This window comes from Colius striatus, chromosome 5 (assembly GCF_028858725.1).
Source record: "Colius striatus isolate bColStr4 chromosome 5, bColStr4.1.hap1, whole genome shotgun sequence".
NCBI lineage: Eukaryota > Metazoa > Chordata > Aves > Coliiformes > Coliidae > Colius > Colius striatus.
The window spans coordinates 1,028,677-1,049,513 of record NC_084763.1 but is presented as its reverse complement, the minus strand read 5'-3'; the positions used below and the strand labels follow the sequence as shown (position 1 = coordinate 1,049,513).

At 47.6% G+C, this 20,837-nt stretch overlaps 1 protein-coding gene across 3 annotated transcripts in view; it reads left to right on the top strand.

The window, feature by feature from the left end:
• Positions 1-447: 447 nt before the first annotated feature.
• ADCY1 (adenylate cyclase 1) overlaps positions 448-20,837 on the top strand; it is a 119,422-nt gene continuing 99,032 nt past the window's right edge. For 2 of the 3 annotated variants that reach the window (XM_061996649.1, XM_061996648.1), the window contains exon 1: positions 854-1,110. In XM_061996649.1, coding sequence (XP_061852633.1) covers positions 928-1,110 — 183 coding nt within the window. In that variant the 5' untranslated portion in view covers positions 854-927. Of the gene's footprint in view, positions 1,111-20,837 lie in introns of all 3 variants that reach the window. The other variant, XM_061996650.1, reaches the window with a different exon arrangement.

Sequence of the window (20,837 nt, the reverse complement as noted above, 5' to 3'; positions counted from 1 at the left end):
TTTCTCTCCGCTTCCACCCACCCTCGGCCCCTGCTCCTTCCTCCCCCCTCCGCCTAATTTCAACCCTTCGGATGGTGTTTTGGTGTCATTAGGAGATTAACGTCCCTGGAGCACCAGGGGAGGAGGAGGAGAGAAGGAGGAGGGCGGCGGTGGAGGAGGAGGAGAAGGAGGGCGGCGGGGGGGTGGGGGAGAGAGACGGCAGGCAGGAAGGCTGGCACATTAACAGGCGTGGGGCTCGGCTCGGTTCGGCTCTGCTCCCGCCGTCCCGGCCATCGCCGCCATCCGCGGCTCCCGGGCGGCAGCGCAGGGGGTGCGGCGGGTGCGCGGAGCTGCGGCGGCGGCGGCGGGCGGCCGCGGCTCCTGCGCAGCCCCCCGCGCTTCGGATGAGCGGCGCGGCGGACTGAGCGGCTGGGGGACGCCAGGAGGAGCATTTCTGCCCCGGGGTTTATGAATGGCACTGACATGGAGGAAATACCGTTTCAGAAAGTCAAGACCAAGAGGAAGAAGTGCTGCCACTGCTGCTGCTCCCCGCCGGCTGCCGCGGCGGCGGGAGCCGGGCTGGGGGACCCCCCTCCCTTGCTGCTGCTGGATGCCATCGCCTGCGAGGACGAGTTTGACTGCAAGGAGCTGGAGGCTCTCTTCCAGAGCTACAACCTGAAGCTGGAGCAGACGTCCACGCTGAAGGCGCTGGCCGTGCTCATCGTGCTCACCGCCAGCCTGGCGCTGGTGGAGCTGCTCTCCGGCCCCAGCCTGACCATCTCCAAAGGCTCGCACCCGGTGCACTGCATCATCTTCCTCTCCCTCTTCATCGTCACCAATGTCAAGTACCTGCAGGTGACCCAGCTGCAGCAGATCGTCAAGCTCACCTTGCTCTTCAGCTTCACCTTCTCCTTCCTCTGCTGCCCCTTCTCCCTCGGCGCCTACGGCATGGAACCCCCCAGCGCCCCCGAGCAGGGCATGTGGCAGCTCATGCTGGTCACCTTCGTCTCCTACTCGCTGCTGCCCGTCCGGACCCTGCTGGCCATCGTCTTCGGGCTCGTCGTGTCCGTCTCCCACCTCATCGTCACCGCCACCTCCGTCAGTGCCAAGCGGCAGCGGCTCTGGAGGACGGTGAGCGAGGGCCGTGCCGGGGGCTGCAGCAGCAGCGTCGCACACCCGCGCGGGGCTGGGGCCGGGAGGAGCGCCCGGTGCATCCCGGCGGGGACGGGGCGGGCTGCCCACCGGCCTCACGCGGTGTCTGAGTTCCCGAAAGTTTCCGAGAGGTCGGGGGGGGTTGTGGCGGGGAGGACAGGGGACCCGGGACCTCTGGAAGGAGAGGCGGGGAGCGGGCGCAGGGGCCGGTTCGGGAGCGCCGCACGCACGGGCTGTGCAGCCCCGGCGCCGGTAAATAACAGCCGTGCAAACTTGGCGTGGGGTATCGCTCATAACGCCTCGAGTTGCTTCGTCCCCTCGCCGCCTCTCAGCTGCGCACGCCTACGGCCCGTCCCGGGGGGGAGTGGTGGGGCTGGGGGGCTCTGGAAGAGGTGGGATGCTTCAGGGGGAAACCCGCCTCGCTGTTTTCCCGTTCTCCCTTCAGTTTCTGCGGCTGCCCCCTCTCCGCAGACATCACCTGCCGTGTCAGTGAACTTCCTAACGATTCGCTCTCCCCTCTGAATTAATCCAGCGAAACCTCCCTCTGCAGCAAGCATCTTTGGAAACGTGCTGCTGCACTCTCCCCCCTCCCCACGCCGAGTAGCTATTTATAGCCCTGCAGGGCTTTCTCCGGCTCCCGGGGCCTGATGGGCCGCACTGGCAGGGGGAGGAGGACGAGGAGATGCTCGGATGGGAGCCGCCGGGGCTGCGAGTCAGGGTTTGCCGCTTAAGGCTCCGTTACGTGGTGCCTCTGAACCACCGGGAAAGAGAAAACAACCCCCCCCAAAAATGGGTGTCCTCCCTCGTGTTGCATCGCTTGTGTGTGCCCTCACGGAAAGTATACGAGCTCTGGGGTCTGGGTTGGTGTGAAACAACAGTCTGAAGCCTAACTGAAGTACTGGGTACGTGCCTTGTGCTGAATGCTGGTGCGTTGTTCCCCACGGCAGCGTGAGGCTGCGTGGCGATGCCAGGACGTGAGTGTTTGGCACGGCCATAAACACTGCCACAAGCACAACTGCACACCTTTGTGCCCAGAACTGTGGGTTCCTTCTTCCTCCTTCCTTGCTCCCACAGCCACACACCCCCCAGCGTGGCATCTGTGGAGATGGACGGGGGCAATCGCAGGAGTGGGGTGACCGAGACAAGCAGGATTGCTCGTGGCTCCGCACTGCCGGGCGAGGGGACGGAATACGTTGTATATTTTGAAGGGGAAGAAAGAGATAAGCTGAGCTTCATGATTTACCCAGATAATCTGATGGTCTATTTTTAAATGCGTGATTTAGAGTTTCCGTGAGAGGCAGAGCTGATGAAATGCAGGAGCTCGCCTTAAAAAACATCCAAAAGGATGCTAAAAACAGAGGGATTGGAGTGGGGCTGAGGGCAGCTCGTTTTACCAGGGTACAGAGGAGTCCCTGCAGGAGCCCCAGCTGCCCTGGCACAGAGGCATATTTCCCCTGATGCCAAACTGCAGCTCAGCGTGGCACCTGCTGTCCTTAGAGGAGCAGCATCAAGGAGCCGACAGTAACGTCTGCTCACTACGTTATCTAACCAAGGGCTCGGCCGGGAAGCATTCTGAAGGCAGGGAATCTGCCAGCCCTCTTCCTTCACGCCAGGTTAGCTTTGGTGTTCAACTGGCCAGAAGCTGCCTTAAAATCACACAGAAATCCCTGGCTGGCAGCTAATGGAACACACGTACGGTTCTTCCTCATCACCCTCTCTCGCCCCCGCCCAAGTAACGGGTGATCTGTGTGCAGTCCCCAGAGCAGTGTGCTTTGCTAATAACAGGAGGCAGGAGCCAGCTCCGAGTCAAGCAAAGTAAATCACCTGTGAATTTGGTGTCAGAGAAAGCACATTTGATTTGGTACATACTTGGAAGCAAAAAAGTCTTTCCATGTGAAGACTGTGTCTGGGTGTGGAGGGGGCTCCTCACTTACACACAAGTTGGGTTTGTTTTCCAAAGAACGGCTTCACAACAGTGGGAAATTCAAAGCAACGTAGAGGTTGCAGCATCTGAATTGTATTTGCCTGGCCTGAGAGTAGCCCGAGAAGTAGCTCAGCCTGTTTTGTGAAGGCTGGAATGGATGCTGCTAGATTTGACCGTGGCCATCCCAGTGCTTGCAGACACAGCACGCAGCTGGCCTGACAGGGAGGCAGGACTGCTCCATGCAGAGCTGCAAGTGTGAGTGACTGTCCTCCCGGCCCCTAGCCACAAGCAAACGGGTGAATTTCAGTCTTTAGGTGGAAATCTGCTGTATCGAAAAATGCAGAAGCAGCTGCATCAACCACTGAGGCCAGTGTTGTGTTGCAGAAGCCTTTGCTTTTGGGGGAGTTCAGGCAGGGAACCAATTTTCTTGTTGTTTAGCCCAAGCTAAAGTGCAGATCTGGTAACTTCCATTGAACTGGCAGGTGAAGCTGCAGCAAAACCAGCACTTCGTGTTGTTTCAAGTTTAACCCGTTAAAAAACAGGCACAGCCCAGCTCAGGGGTTTGCCCTGAAGTGGGCTTTTGGGTACACATCTTCTCTTCCACGCTGTCTGAGGAATCACTAGGCAAATCTCTGAATGCCAAAAGCCTCGCTGACTTGTTCAAGAGTGCTGCATCAGACCCCGAGTGGGTCCCATGGCGCGCTTAAAACTTGCATTCATATGGATGTACAGACACTTCAGCATATTAAAATCAATAGATCAGCTCACTGTGGGAGAAGTTTGTTATGAGGTCTACACGGTAAAGCACATTCAATTCACAAGAGGTAGTTTTCTGACAGCACAGTGTTGTCTGTGGGTGGTCTGTGGAGATCACAGGCTCATTTCTTCTGTCACTCTCCACCGTTAGATGACACGTCGCGTCGTGTTGTGTCATGGTTGGGACACAAGTAAGTGTAAAAGCAAGAGGAGGAACGCAAGGGCAGGGAGGCAGAGAGCTGGGAGAGTTAATGTGGCAGAACCTGAGCTCCATCTTTTTCACTTGGTAGCTGTTTTTTCATCAAGTGAAAGATTCCAGGTTGCTAATCTGCCGTGCTTATTTCTCAAGAGAAATAATAGATAGTAGTAATGGATAAATATAGATGTAGAAATGGAATATTAAAAACCTGCAAAGTACCGACGGGCAACCTTGACCCCATGGGATTCCTGGTGAAAGGCATCCTGACTTCCCAGCTGGTTCTGCATGTCTTGTTTGACACACAGATAAGGATGTAAATAGTGTGTATGAGCAGTAGCGTATTGGTCACGTTACACCGAGACTCTCTCACTTCCCTTGGAGCCATGGGACAAAAAAGCTGAGGCCACCTAATGTGACAGAGTATCCACAGGCTGATGGGACGACCCTGCAGGTGAAGTTTCAACAGCTTGGACTCTCGTCTTTGTGTATTTGTTTGTTTATGTTCCCCTGCAGCTTGCAGATGAATGTCAGGTGCCTCAGAGCAGTGACAGAAATACAGAACCCAGCCCCAAGGAGCTTAGTCTGGTTTTTGTTGTGATGCAGTGAGTGGGTGTTAGCAACATTAAGGCCAGATGGGGTGAGGAAGGCAAAGGCTGCTCACAGAAATCCCTTCAGTGGTGGCATGTGCACAGTTTGAGGACTCAGTAACTTGATGTCTCTCCTCACTATTTTTGTCCCTTTGTGTTTGTTTTTTTTTTTAAATGTGTGCTTATTTCCAGAAGATGCAAAAGCAAATGGTACACCACCACAGTGCCCTCACACAGCTCTGAAGTCTTTGTGAAGGAGCAAACCTTCTGTGCAAACCAAAGTTCTGACAGGAGTGACATAGATTGTCACGAATTAGTGAAAAGCCCTCAGTTCTCAGCAGTGTGGTGAAATATTTGCTGTGGTCCCTTTCTGGCTGTATTTAAAACTCGTTTCATGCATTTCTTTACCTGTATGATCAGCACTTTTTACTGGTTCAGCGGGGAGCAAAGCTCTAGTGGTGAATGGGTGGGCTGTGAGAGGGATGATGTGGAGGAAACTGGCAACAGTCGTTGACAGTAATTGGTTTCATACTTACAATTGTCTTTTATCTGGGCTCTTTGCAGGATATTGTGGTAGTAGTCTGGGATATCAGAAGGAATCTTCATCATCATGCCAAAGTTAATCTTATTTCTGCTAGTGTTTAAAATGTAATTAATGAACACATCACTGACAGAACTGTTAATCTCCACACCTTTGTCTCTCTCACAGAAGGCAGAGTCTAGCAGCCTAATAAAAAGGGTTGCAAATCAAAGACAGCTCAACTCCAGTGTCGTTATTATTCGGTGCAAAGATCAGGTTTTCTCCTTCATGCATATCAAGTACTGCTGAGGGACTGTACTGGCTCATCCTCTGTGGTGCTTTTCAAACATTAGCACCAAGAATATCTCCAGTATTGCAAACATATCTATGCACTAATAAGCTGTTTAAATTCATGCTTTTCATCTCTCTCCAAAGACTGGACAAACTGATTTGCATCTTCATCTGTGGCATGAGGACTGCCAGGTATTGACCACAGCCCTTTTATCCAGGGGCTGAAGTACAGGATTTTCTGTGGAATGGAGAGCTCGGTGTCTTTTTCCACACAGAGACTGATGTGCTCTTGGCTCCCGAGCCTGCACACTGCTGACACTGCTACTCTTTGTGGGTGTCCAAACAATAGCAGCATGCTGATGGTCCTGCCTGCTTGAGAAACAGCAAGCCTTTGGGAGACTGGCAGGGATCATACGGACTTGGAGAAACGGGAAATAAGTCATTTATCTGATGGGTTTGGGCGTTGTTCTCCTCCTCAGGAGCCTGGGGAGAGCGCAGCATCCCTCCAATGAATGCCATCATACTCAATGTTTCACAAGAGCTCAGTTCTTCTGGTAGCAGTTCTTTGCAGTGGTTTATTGTGTGAGGTTTGTACGGACACCTGTGGCTCCTGTGTTGCCGTTGGTATTGCAGTAACCTCAGTTGGGGTGGGCCAGGTGCCTGTTAACTAGTCCAGTGGATAAACATGCCAAAAGGACAGACTTTATCCATGGCCCTACCTCTGCTTCTCTCTTCTGTGCTTTTCGTCTGGGAGTGACTTCCCGTGGAAATGCACTCTGAATTTGTGAGTGATACGTTCTGACTGACTTGTCAAACAGACCTTAACATATCTTAGTCTTGTTATGCTCAAAAGCTTGTTTATGGGCAAAGAGGAAATGCGTCTTATATAAAGCTAGTAATTTACTTTATTCGGTGTAATTGAAATCTTCAGCAGCCAATTAAAGAGTCATTAAGAGGTTAGATCCATTATTACTGAAGAAAAAGAGGGTTTCTGTGCAGAAAATGTTTCAATAATAATAAAGCATGTAACGTTGTTATACACTTGGTCATTTTTTACCCTCTTTCCTTGATGTTATGCTTGCCCTTCCCCCGCTTCTCTGAGTCTTTAGGTTGGTGGCTTCCTTCTGCTAGTGGTGTTACCTGTGTTGGCAGCGTGTTGGGAGATGTTCATGTTAATGGTTTCTCCTTCTTTACCCTAAGGTAAAGACTTGAAGACCTTTTTATGAGTTTGCTAACATGCATCTCTCTATTGATCTACAGCTCTATGTTGCACCCAAATTTACTGTATATGATTCCTTATATGTATGTTAGATACTTTGTTCTCAGTGTTACACCTGAACACAGTTTTGCCCCCATGTCATGGACTGTGAGTGAACCCTGTAGCACTGCGTGTTGTCTTCAGTACCAAGCCTGTGTCATCTCTTTTGTAATCCCATGCCTGTGCTTCCCTACACCATCTCCTGCTCAAGGCTTCTGCTGTGTTTCCATAGGCCTGTATTTCTGCATACTCCGTTGTGCTGTAGTCACTAAACTGTTGTGCTGCCCTACAAAGATAAGCAAAAGTAGCACAAGTTAGCTACAGACATCTGGTCAGTTAGAAAAGAACCCTGCCATTGTGTTTAGGCCAAAAAAGTTCAGGAAGGTCAAAAAAAAGTCTGGCCTGAGAAGCTAAAATTTCAGCCCAGAGCAAACCTGCCATAGAGGTCTTGTGGAAAAGCAGAAGTTTCCTTTCTGGCTTTCCCTTGTCTCGTTCTGTGAGTTTAGATGCGCTGCATTCCTACGTGCTGAATTCTGCTGTGCCATTTCAGAAGACATCAGCTGGCGTAAAGCAGTGTTTACTCTCCATCACAGTCGGTTTGTGCCCTGTGCTCTCTTAGATTCGAAAGGCCTTGTACTCCAGTCTTCCTTGTGGAAATAAAGTGGTACAAAATGTAGCTGTGGATGGGAAGAGGAGCTGAGGCAGAGCAGCATCATTCCTTGTTGCTTGTAAGTTGCTTGGTTGTGCCAAGGGGAGACAATGGCTACAGAGTCTGAGTGTGGCAAAGGCATGGTCTGGTTTCATGCAGATTTCATGGCCTGGTTAGTTTATGATGTATTTCATGTAGGACTTGGAATGCTCGTGGTTTACATCTCTTGAACGTTACTGGCAGAAAGAAGTCAGGCAGTGTTCACTCCTGCAAGACCCTTGCAGTTGGGAAGGGAAGGAAGCAGTGCGAGCAGGAGAGGCTGCCTCAGACTTTGCGGCTGGGCTGTGTTTGGCTTGCTGTGATGGATGGGTCTGAGAGATAAACAGGATAATGTGACCCATACGTTTTGGTTTGAAAGTTCTGAAGTGTGCCATTTCCTTTCTTACTTTCTTCCCCTGGGAAAAATTGGCTTTAAGATATCCATGTACCTGGAAGAGTTTGAGGAAATGACAGTAACTGCTCTGTATTTGAAATAACCAAAGACAATAGCATTACTTTTCATTACTCCAGTGTAATCTGGGCAGATCACTTCCCTTCAATGCAGGTTAATGTAATACACAACTTAATTTAATAATTCAATTTAGTTGTACATATAAATGTACAGTAAGTATAACCCAGGAACATTTATTCTGTATGAACTTTCCACGGGAGCTGGTTCCTGAAGGAAGAAAATTCACATTATATACACAGCAAAGCTGTTTTCTCCAGCAGCACTTGAGTTAGGGAAAAAGCCCAGCAGCATCGGAGCAAGGTGTTCAGTATTGGATTCAAAAACAAGTGGGTTTGTGTCCTCCTATAGAAGTATACATAATTAACTGCTCTTTACCTTGGCTGGCACGTGAAATTAAGGAGTGCTTATAGCCGGTTGTTACTTGTGCATAGGTTGCCCATTCATGCACTACAATAGCAGAGAAGTGTTTGTCCATTTCCATAAATCTGCTTGTGATTCTCTCCTAGAAGATGAAAGTAATTATCCACCCACACAAAATTAGGGAATGAAATAACACTAATAAACAGTCATAAAAGAGATTTGCATAAAATATATCCTTAATTTGAAGTATCAACACAGGGCCTGATATATTTTTAAATGCTTTGCCTCTTGCTTTTTTCCTCCTTCTGCTGCTGCTTTTGTGGAACGAGTCCCTGTCACTTTTGTGCTGACTGCTGCAGCTCTTGGTGCAGTGACCTCTGCTGAACTTACCCCAAAAGAGAACATCAGCCAGATACAACAGAGGGAACGTTCTCCTGGGATGGGGATGTGCTGCAGGAAGGAGGCTGATCTTTCCTAATTTCCCTGAGGGTTCATGACATTCAGTCCCAGGACTCCATCTGTCTTGTCAGTTAGTGAGCCTGCTCTCACAAACCTCGGTCCCAAACCTCTGTGCTGTCGTTTGCCCAGCCCCATTTCTCCAGCACAGTTATACACTGAAGAAGTGAGCTTGGGTACTGATCAGAATGATTTTTCCTTCTCTTGGGCAAAAGATGTAAAACCTAAGCTAGGGAGAAAATGTCAGACGTGCCCCTGAAGTTGTTTTTTGAAGTTGCTGGTCCTCTGTAAAGGTGAAGATTTGACACATACATAATCCATTGTCAAACACAATCAAAGAAAGTCTCTTCACAGGGAGATATTAGGTGCTATTTTGGCTTCTTTTCCCATGTGTGATGGTCGCTGCCATTCCGCTCGTTAAAAAAGACTGAGAAACCAAAGACTTAAGTTACATTGTGGAAGAGAGTTGAAAGCATTGTTATGAACTTGTAATTAGAACAAACCCCCACAACGCCCTGATCCTGGTCTATAATGCACTGCTGAGTTACGGTGACCTTACTGTGCAGCCCTAAACGTGGATGGTTGTATTCAATGGTACAAACCTCGGCAAAGGATGTGTCTCATTTTTCCTTATTGCAGCTAAGGAATTCAAGAGCACAACTGTGCAAGGGAAAGGTTCTTTTCTTCTGTAGAGCCACAGTTCAAATTTAGGTTGATACACTCTGAGTTTCTTTACTATTTGAAGCTATTTGGTAACCTGCCGAAATGTGTGAGGCAGACTGATGCCAGTTGTCCAGTTTCTGAGATGAAAATACCAGAGGGTTTTGCAGCATGGCAGTTAGTTACTCTGCAAGCCCAGCAGACTTGAAGTTGTTTTCATAGACTGTGTCAAAAGGTGTCATGCAGCTGTCTTGGAGTAGCTGAAGAAGGGAAAACCACCAGTGGTCATCTGACTCATCCACAAGAGAAATAGTTCTCTCTCCGCCATGTGGAAATCTCACAGTTGTTTTCAAAACTGGTTAAACCATCTCCTGTTGGAAAGCCCCTTGGGATCAGTGCAGATGTCAAAGGTCTACTGGTGGCCTAGGTGTAATGCAGTATCACTGTATTATGTAGCTGGGTGTAACATAATCAACAACTGCTGATACTACATCATGTTGTATCACATCATATCATATATGTCATATCATGTCATATCACATGTCTGTAGAGTGAGCAGTTCCTGGGTTAAGTTCTTTTGGGGAGTTTCACATAACGAAGGAGTCCTATAGGAAAAACAGGATTTCAGTAGCTTTCTCTTTGTGCAGCAGGCACAGTGCTTGATGCCTCACAGCTCTCCTGCCCTCTCTCCAAAGGTGGGTTTCTGGTCCCACACACAATTCCCTGAACGCTGTGAAAAATGGAGGAAATTTGTTCTCAAGACAAAATGTGTACTGAAATGTATACAGACACTGGACTAACAACTAATAAACACCAGAGACCTGCTTCCACCTTCCATACTATGGATTAATTCCGTCCTTCTTAAAATAATGGACACAGAAGACTGTCAGTGTCAGTCAAACCTAATGCCAAAGACAAGAAGCAAACTGCTTTTTGCACCAGCCTGTTGATGATGCCCTTGGGATCTAAAGGATGCTGTTACAGTGATAGGTGCTCCCTTCTACAGCCACCTGATAGGAGGTTGTAGTGAGGTGGGGGTTGGTCTCTGCTCCCAAGTAACATGTTTCAGGACAAGAGGAAACGGCCTCGAGTTGCATCAGGGGAGACTGAGATTGGAGCTGAGGCAGAACTGTTTCCCTGAGAGGGGTGTCAGCCCCTGTGCCAGGCTGCCCAGGGAGCTGGGGCAGTGCCCAGCCCTGGAGGGATCCCAGAGCCGTGGGGCTGAGGTGTTGAGGGCCATGGGGTAGTGCTGGGCTGGGCAGTGCTGGGGGAGCACTTGGACACTGTGAGCTTAAATTTCATTTCCAGCTGAAGTGGTTCTATGTACAACTCCTAAGTCACATTTGTGCCAGCTGTAAAATCACAGAATCACAGAATGGTGGGGGTTGGAAGGGACCTTTAGAGAGCATCCAGCCCAACCCTCTGCCAAAGCAAGTTCCCCTCGCTCAGGGGGCACAGGAACGTGTCCCGGTGGGTTTGGAAACCTGAAAAGGAGCCTCCACACCCTCCCTGGGCAGCCTGGGCCAGGGCTCCCTCACCTCACAGGGAAATAGCTTTTCCTTATGTCTAAATGTGTCCAAACACAACAGGAACTGCAGCTAATGCATTTTCTCCTCTGACTCAAGGAAACACAAGTCTTCCCATTCAGAGGAGGAGAGCCTTAGTGACATGTCTTGGTGCACCACGTTCTGGTGCATTCACTCTCTGCACTAGGAGTGCAGAGCCTGCACTGAGTGGACCAGGGAGCTCATGCAGCTTAGAACCAGCGTGGTAGGACGGGCTGCTGGCTGGCTGCAGTCGCTGGTCCCCTCGCATGTGCCTCTGCTCTGGCATGAAAGGGCTGAGAGCAGGAGTGAGTAACCAGTGTAAAAAAGAGAATGGCAGAAAGGCTTTTTTTCTTACTGTTCTGTCAGTTGATGTGCTCATGTTGTAACAGCAGCTGTATTCTGTTGACTGTGGTGTGAGCTTCAGCAGGAACAGCATCAGCCCTGGTGGCATCTTTTGCAAGTGCAGCCTCACTTTTGAGTCTGTGGCTCATCCCGTGTGTGTTAGTTTAGATAGGGATGTTTGCAAAGTAGGTGAATCAAGTGATACAGCTAAAGGTTGGGTTGATTTTAGTATACCCACTGAAGAAATCCTGGAACAGCTTTCAGCACAGGTGCCAAATGTTTATCAGCAGTTTGCAAACATAAGTGAGCGTTAGGCACCAACAGACATTTTCTCATGTTTCAAAAACCCTTTAAAAGTCATTCAAGTATCCCCACTTAAGCCACTTGTATAAAGGGACTAGTTTGTTAAGTGATGCCACAAGAAGGAATTGACTTTGTTAAATGTCTGGAAGCAAATAACACTTGTTTAAAGAATCCCTACCAAATGCCCTGTTTAAATGCCCTAAAGCTCTAAACATTGCCTCAGTGTCCATAAAGAAGCTTTATGTTTGTAACCACTAGAGTGGATGCAATCAGTGAATCACAGAACCCATTGGATCTGGAGCAGGTAGCTGTGTTTGGTACCAAGGATAGGAGATACTGCATGGGATTTTGATACTGGAAGTGGATGGTCTTTGCACGTTGGCATGGAAGCAGATGAATATGTTATTTCTTCCAGAATGGATAGAAACTATCTTCTCTGTGTACAAAATAGGCCATTTCTATCTTATGCTATTACTTTGGCTATATTTGGTCCTGAATACCTGAGTTACAAAGCAGGCACTCAAAAAAGCCCCTTAAGTTTGATAGCAAAGATGCTACCCTGTAATAACGTGTGCTGCCTAGCACTGCTGCTCCCAGCCACAGCCAAGAGCAGGAGGAGGAGCACAGCGTGTTTAAATTTGTCTCGCTGGGTGGTTACATGTACTCAGGTAAAGATGTCTCCCAGCAAATACATGGGAAACACAAAGGAGCACTTGCTGACAATTAACGATGCAGTGCTACAGTTGTATATGCTGAAGCCGGTCTCTCTTTGCACCAGTGTGGCTTGCTTCAGATGCTGCTTCTTCCCACCACTGATTCCTTGTCGCAGCTGAGAAGGCAGGAACATAAAGCAAACAAAGGCTCGCCCTGGAACCTCACATATCAAATTCTAGGTTGAAATTCAGCTTGTCTTGTTATTATTTGTTGTTGATGTTATGGTAATGCCTACAGGTGTCAGCTGCGATTAGCTTCTCAGCTCGCTGCGTGCTGTGCGAGGGCACAAATAGCAGGCAATCCTTCGTCCTCTGCTAGACGTGGCAAAGAACAGGAGGGGCAAAAAAAAGACTAGAGATGGAGAAGCAAGATGATTTTCCCAAACTCAGAGGTCGATGAGAATAGACTGAGAGTCTCCCAACTCCAGACACGGTTGTCTGGGAAAGGAATCCCATAAAGTAAAGGCTTCGTCGTGAGCATCATAAAGCCCCGAGGAACAGTTCAAAATATTCCCATCGACTCTGGGTTAAGACATACTGTCATGTTTTCTGCCTTTCGATTGCTTTGAGATGAACCTTTCCTCTGGTCTGCATGACTTGGGGCAGGATGTTGATAAAAGAGTGAGGAGTTTCATCTTACAGTTAAATGGAGCATGTTTATGAGCCACTTAGGCTCTTTTTTTCCCAATGTATTTGCCTCAGTAGCTTTGTTATTAAGTGCGTAAGACGTAGTTGGAAGTTGATTTTGTTTACCCAAAGCCATGACATGAATGTACACAATCAGGAATATCTGCTCATCTATTTATTTTCCAATAATAGCCAGAATTGTTTCACTTCAGTTTTTTTTCCCCTCTCGGGCAAAGTGGAGCTGCAAATAGCTTTTGAATAGTGTTCCATCACGTTTCAGGAGAAACCAGCCATAAGTTGTACACTCTCATGGCCACCCATTGTAATTCTGTATGCCAGGTACAATGCTGAGGTAAAGCTGAATGGAGTTATGCCAGAGCACGTTGAGTTTTAGTTCTGGTGTGAAACTAAAGCTAAGCAAGGTGAAGTCTGGAAAACTGACATGGTCTTTAGCTGCTGCTAACCTTAATTTCTGTTTGGCATTTCTAAAGAGCAAAGTATTAACAGGCTTTTTGGAGCCAAGACACTGGTTTACCTGAAAGAGGATCATGGCTTTTTGCTCCATGACATAAAAGAGAGAGATGCAAGATGTATGTCCCCGGGCAGGCTGGGAGGAAGCTTGAGGGAGTTGGTGGTTAGTCAAACCAAAAAGAAGAGGCAAGATGTCCTGTAACCCCTTGCTTACTGATGATAGTTCCCAGGGGCAGCTTCATAGGTGTGTTGGTTAGAGAAACCTTGCCATGCACTTTGCAGGCTCCTACCCGTAGCTCTATGTTTGACCACACGTCGTTGCAACACACTTCATCAGAACATACCAGCATGGCCAAAGGAGAGATTAAAAGTTTATGAAATGAGGAATGTAAGTGGCTTTGTTGTATAAAATATTGTGAAGCGTTACCGTTACCCTCCTCTTGCCAGCTCTCATCTGTGAAGCTTGCACCGTGCTTGTTTCTCGCTGTTTGAATCATCCATTTGAATATTGCAAATGCTGGTCTAACGTACACAATCACCTACACAAAGACAGAGCAGATTTATTCCCAGAGTTAGTGAAAGAAGTATCCTGCATTTTCTATTTTTTCTCTTTCCTCATTCAGTTTTTCCCTCCCAGAGGAAATGAGTCAGAGGACTCTTAATTCCTCATTCTGTCTGTTTCTTTTCCTCGTTCTTGCACAAACAGACCTCTCCGAGGTTTCCCCTCCGCTTGTCTCTAAGCGTCTCAATGACACGGGGAAGGTCTCCTTTTTGATATCTTTTCTGAATTCCTTTATGACACAGGCCATAGATATAAATTTCTGCATATTGTCCTCAACTCTGGCTACACAAGACCCTCAAAACAGGAACGAATCGTGGTGCATTTTCCACTCCTTACGCTTTCTAAGAGTAGCAGTTGATGCTGAAATGAGGAGCAAGCCCAAAGGTGCGTCTCTGACCATTCTGCTTCACCCTGGCATAAGCAGTTCATTCAGTGACTGCAGTGGCAGCATCAAGGCTCCTCCATAGGCTGCTTTTCAGCAAGTTCAGCAAACAGGAGTGTATTGGCTCTTTCTGGTTTGTGCAACTTACGTTTGTGAACCTCTGATGGTAGCTGAAGGGTTGGGGTTTTTTTTTCAGAGTTCTTTGAAGAAAATGCAGCTCTCCCTGCTCATAAAATCGAGAGCCTGTTGTCAGTGAAGTATTTGAACTAAATTCAAGGTTTCCTGCCTGCTTAACTTTATGCTTTTCCTAAGGAGGTCTCCTTAGGGTACATCCTAATCTGATGGAGGTTTCTGAATGCAACCTCAGGGTCATACTGAACAGCAGTAAACAGAAGATGCTGACAGAATTGAAACCATTGCCATTCCTGCTATTTATTTTCTTTGCCTTCTGTTTGGTTGGAAGTTCTCTGTGTAACTCTGACCAGTGAGCGGAACATCCTGAGTGTCTTGCTCTTGACTTTCCATAAACACATCACAAAACTACAACTTCGTGAGGTTTCTTTGGTTTATTTCTCGAAAGATCATTTATCATCAGCCAGGGGAAAAAAACGTACACCACTCAACCTTCTGAAAGCGCAGCTTGCTCTTTTTTTGGTGAATAAATACTCACTGACAGTCCTCATCTTCTGACTCTTGGATGCAAATGTTAAAAGCCTCCAGGACAATATAAATTGTGGCCCTTTACAAATATAGTTTCCAGGGCAACTAAAGGGCCTGCTGTTTCATAAACACTGTGCTCTCAAGCAGCAGCACTAGTCTGTCTGCTGGAAGATCTTTTTATATTTAAGCATGTTGATTTTTAAATCATTTTCACCTTCCTAATACAGGTCTGGGCTGTTTGAGAGCGAGGCATGAAAATGTGTTGTACAGCTGCACTGGGAGGTGAGGGTTGGGCTGTAGATACGGCAAGTGTGATATAAGCAAGCTGTCAGATCCCTTCGTGTGCTGCAGCAGCATCCTTCCTCTGCCACCCAGCCCTCTCTCAGTGCAGGGTGCTCTGTCTGTTGGAAGATGACTGTTCTCAGGTGAGGCTTTTACTGCAGTTCAGTTGTGGAAGGGGTGATTATTTTGCTTGACCAAGTGTATTTGAGTTGTACCTATGAAAAAAGATGTGTACTTTGCTGTTGGCTTTAACACTTTCCATGTGATAAAGTGATGGTGTCATTGATCTGGTTGCAGAAGCCCCGTGTGCACTCGTATGCTGATGTCCTCCTTGAACACTATAATCACTTGCAGTGGCCAGCACCATTTCTCTGTATCAAATTCCTCTTGCTCTGCTTCTGGACTGAACTGGTCCATGTGATTACAGCATTATAAGCTTGGCTAATGTATGTCCTATTCAACTATTAATGCACGAGGGTACATAAACCCTTCCCTTCTTATGGGGGGCCATCAATCTAGTATACGAGCAGCTAATTAATTGACATGACTGGACTCAAATGACTTGTCAATAGATTAAATGTCAAGTCCAAAACAAGGATGCCAAGAAGTGATTTGAGTGACTGTCTAATTGTGCTTTGGGTAATGCATTTGCAGTGTGATTAGTCTTGTTGAGGTTTAGAGAACGTGGTAAATACTGTGCCGATATCAGTTTGCTTGTGCAACCCAAGAGGTGTTTTAGGCAGAGTAATTTTGGAAAGTGAAGCAGATCTTGTCCTCAGCTATATTTGCATAAGTCTTCCTGACTTCTGCACCAAATGTGTTCATGCATATCCGAGTACCACAGAAAACAATGACCTAGATTAGAAGATTGTTTTAATTATGTATGCTCAATTTAGTACATTTTAAAGAGTTACTCCATTTTTTAACTAATTTCAAGTGAGATGAGAACTTGTGCTTATTTGTGGAGACATCTGTCTCCAGTGAAGTTAGTTCACATACATTTAGAGGTTCCATCATGTCCTGCTTTTTCCTCTGTCTGACCATCCGTTTTTTCTTCTCTTTCTTCTTTTCATGTTTTTCCACTTTTTTTTCTTTCATTCTTTTTCTTTCTTGCTTTCTTTCCTTCCCTTTTAGATTCCCTCTTTCTGTCTTTCCATGTTTATCTCTTTCACTCACAATTTCTCTCTCAGGTGATGAGAGAAAGAAAATGAACACTCTTCATTTTCCTCATTTTCTTCCCTCAGATACAAATGCTGGTTTCACTCTGTTCATGCAGACTGCTCACATGACCATTAACACAAGATTAGCACACTGGAAAACCTGTAGAGAATCTACAAGGCTAGAGCCTGTGACCTTCTGAAGGAATATGTCCTATGCCTGATTTCACTGGCAATTTTCACTAGTGAAGCCTGAGGAAAAGGAAAGTACAGATTTCACGGTTTCCTTTTCTAGCTGCCTGTAGCCTTTCATCGATTAGAGCATTTTAACTTCTGAGACTTGAAACAAACTCTTAGGGTTTTTTGCACAGAGAGGCAGTGACCTTCTCAGGTCATATCACCAAACTGGTCAGTAAGTGTAAAGACATTTAATCATAAATTCATAAAGGTATCCTGTAGTCACTGTTCTGAAGTCTAAATATCCCTTAGAAATAGTGGTGACTATATTGTATGCTGAACACTATCCATATATTCAATGAGACTTGAGCTATGAGGTACAGATCCTCACAAGTATTTCTGTCTCAGAGCCCCTAGGCTGATTTTAGAGATAATTAAGCACCTAAGTAGAAGTGATGAACCTGTGGTCAACTGCTTTCAGCTGCCTCGTAGTTATTTCTCCACAGCCAAGCTGTTACTAGCAAACACCTTGGAAACCCTGGACACTGGTGGAAGCTGTGATTCACGTGGAAGCCAGCGCTAGGAATAGGCAGGAAAACGCTGATTTTTCACAAGCAGGGCTTAGTTGGGTGAATGTTGACTGAGGAATCACTTGCCATTTGTCAGGCTCCACATCAAGAGGGACATGTACAAGCTGTGAAGTACAAATGAAGACACAGAGAAATGGTTCAAAGTGTCCCTGTTTCCTGGGCACAGCAAAGCTAAGCTGGTTAAGCTCTGAGAAATGGCTTGAAATGCCTTTCCTCTGCAGGAGAGCCAACTCTCTGGCCCATGACGGAAGACCTCAGGCTTCCAGCTTGTGCCGGAGGTGGATACCCATGGATGGCTTGTGCTGCAGAAGCTGGGTGACAATAATGCTCCAGCTGTGCCAGTACTTCCTTGAGCACCTTTCAGGATTTGTGCTGAAAGTGTCATAGCTGTTGGATTCAATTTCACAGTCACAGGCAGGTGAGGGTTGGAAGGGCCCTGCAGAGCTGCTGCAGCCCCAGCCCTGCTCAAGCAGGTTCCCCTGGCTCAGGGGGCACAGGAACGTGTCCAGCTGGGGTTGGAAACCTCCCTGGGCAGCCTGGGCCAGGGCTCCCTCACCTCAGCACCAAAGGACTTGCTCCTTGGGTTAAAGTGGAACTTTTTGTGCTTTTGTCCATTACCCCTTTTGCTGTCACAGGAGACAACAGAAAAAGTGTCACCCCCTCCTCTTGACATCACCTTTTAAATCCTTGTAGGTATTAATGAGATCCATTTGGGTCAAAACATCCAAGAGGTACCCAGTTGTGCAACTCCCTGTGCTCTCCGTAGAATTAAGCCTCCAGCTCTGGGCATTACTACTTGAGGCTGGATAAAGAGATGCACAAAGAACTGTACAAACCTGAGCTCTCGTTTGGCACGGGGAGGGTGTGAGAGGCTGTCACAGCTTGGGGACTGAGCTGCTGCTGCGGGGCTGCCTGAGCCACACTTGCAGCCCCCGTGGGCATCTCGAGGGGGCAGCACGGGCTGGTAACCCCTAAAGGTGCCCGTGAAGGCCTCCTGCTCCCCGCACAGCCAGTCGCTCTGGGATTGGCCTTCGTTAATTATTAGACGTTGTGTTTCAAAGGTCGAGACTGGAACCGCTGGTACCGAAGGGGCCGTCAGAAGCGCAGCCTGGAGCGGTACCGGGGCCGTGGGGCCACTGTTTGCTCAGGCACTGGCAGTAAAAGCCGAGTTGATTCAGTGTGAGAGCCTGTCCAAACAGGAGAAGAGGGGTTATTTATACATTCGGCACTGAAGAGTTGAACTTTATTCCCGCTGTAGCTCACAGAAGCCGAATGTCTTCCCCGTGACGGTTGTTGCTGTGTTGGTTCTGTGTGTGACCGTAACTATTTATCAAGTAACCCCAGAATGCATTTACCATAATTGAGTTACAACTCTGGACATGTTTTAAAAGAGGCATTTTAAGACTCTTCTCGTGGCCATATGCTCAGTAACAGGAATAATACAGTTTATCATGATGAGGTCATACACAGAGAAGAAAGGTATGATCAGGCAGCATCAGGGAGATAAGCGCTGCCTGTGCTACCAGGAGGGATCATGGCTGGGCTATCATGTGGTTGCAACTACACAGCTTAGGTTTTTGCTCTTAATCATGCTGACGAGCACAAGAACACAGCATCAGGGCCAGGGATTTCCAGAGCATTAGCCATCACTGCAGGCAGGGCATGTGAGAAGCACATGCTGCGTGTTCATGCTAAGAAGTCTGACAGGTCTTTGGGGACTGGAGGTCTGGGTAAGTGAAACTGGTGAGAGGATGCCTTCCCTTTAGGAAATGAATATGAAATATTGTTAGAATGTTCTTTGGCTCCCCTTCAAAGCAGCATTGTGGCCTGTGTAGCCCTGAAAGGGTTGAAGGGTTCTTAAGCCGTGCTACAGGAGAGACAGCAGGGCATGTAGGTTATCCTAAAATAGAGGCTGTTGCTAAATCGCTTCCCTTTTGACTGCCACAGTATGTATCACCAGCCCTCGTGTCAGTGCCCCCTGTGAGAATGAACGCCACACACACAACTGAAAGGGGAAGGGAGAGTCGAGCACAGCTCGATTAGACAGGCAAATCAACCCCCAAAACCCTCCCACTGTCCTTTTTCCAATACCTCTTGAGCGCTTTTGCCCAGAAAACGACATTTAATAACGTACAGAAACCCCCCAGCAAAGATGTGCTTCGGGATTCTGTGGAACTGAGTGGCGTGTCACAGCAAAACAGGAGGATCATCCCTGCCCCCTCCCAAACTGATGTCTTATTGTGCTGGAGAGTAAACAGCCAACGCTAAGGCACTGAAGCAGGATAGCATGCTACAATAGTAATCGTGTCAGTAATGCATCTGTGTTGCCTTCAGGTATGTGTACGTACACTGGGGAGGCAGCTGATGGCAGGGGAGGTAAGGAACCGTCCTGTTTGCTGAAAAGCTTCCAGAAGGAGCTCTTCTGGTCCTGTTGAAGGGTGTGCTGCACGTGTATCTGTTCCAGGAGAAGAGATTCTCCTCATGGCTTGAGGAGTGATCACAGCTGCTTGTCAGAAATGCAGATTTAGGCAGCAGAAAGTGAGGCCAGGTAGAGTGTAAAAGGGCTGTAGCAGAGAGTTGAAGATGAGCTCAGACAGGGAGTGGTGTAAGGAAGCTTCCAGAGAGCCACTGCATTCAAGGAGAACTGCAGCACCCTGCTGCTCTTCTGCTTGGGATGAAGTGAGCCTCACAGCCGAGGGAGCACTTCACTCGCCTCGTGCAGAAGGGGAATCTCTCTGCCCTCTCTGTGTGTCAGTGTAGCTACCCTCTAGATATCTAGACTTTGATATCACAGTTGTTTTCACTGATGTTATGGTCAAGAATATAGTATGTTTAGTTATCAACTAAACTCTTATTTTATGGGCTGTTACGCACTTAGAATTCTGTGCTTGCCTCCCTGTGCCTAGTGCCTGGGGCACCTTCAGTGGTGCTCTCAGTGGAGCCTTTTCCTAGACATTGTACTGCTGCCTGTGCTGCTGATGGCACATCTGGGAAGCTGCTTTCCACACCCGTGTTTTTTTCTCTCTGTTCCCCTTTACATCAGAGTGGGATGATCTTTCAGTGCAGTTAATTCAGGCCCTCAAATCACATCAGGCTGTGAGGAAACCGTGCACTGTGATCTACAAGGGAATCTAATAGTAAAGAATGCCTATCTAGTAGTAAAGAATGACCGTCACTTGGTGAATTTTTGGGTAAATGCTTAAAGCAGAACTGCTTGGAAGCTAAATTCATTTCACTTCTGGTTCTACTTTGGCGAGCACTGCCCTAGATCCACCTGGTTTCTTATTAATACTTAATAAAGAAGCGTGTTGATGAAAAATGTTAAATCCCTGTTGTAAACATTTAGATCCTTTCTAATAATTACTAGTGTCCACATCAGGGAGGTGGGAGGTTTGCATGTGTGTTTCCAGGAAGATGAGATTCATTTGCAGGAGTGGAGAGGCACGATGTACACTCAGACACTCACGTGTGTCTGTAGGGGTGTTCTGTAGGGAACTGCATCAGAGCTTCGGCATCTCCTGTTTGCCTGCAGAACTGTGGAGTATTGGCCTCATGAAGTCAGAGTGGGCAATATGGCAGGGCAGCATGAAAAATTTGGGCGGGTTTGTAGTTAGAAGCAATCAAGGGCTATTGCTCCATATTTTGCGTTTGCCGTGTTTTGATTTCATGATCATATTTGGGATGACTTTTACCAGGCATGCTGGATTGGAATTAGGAACATG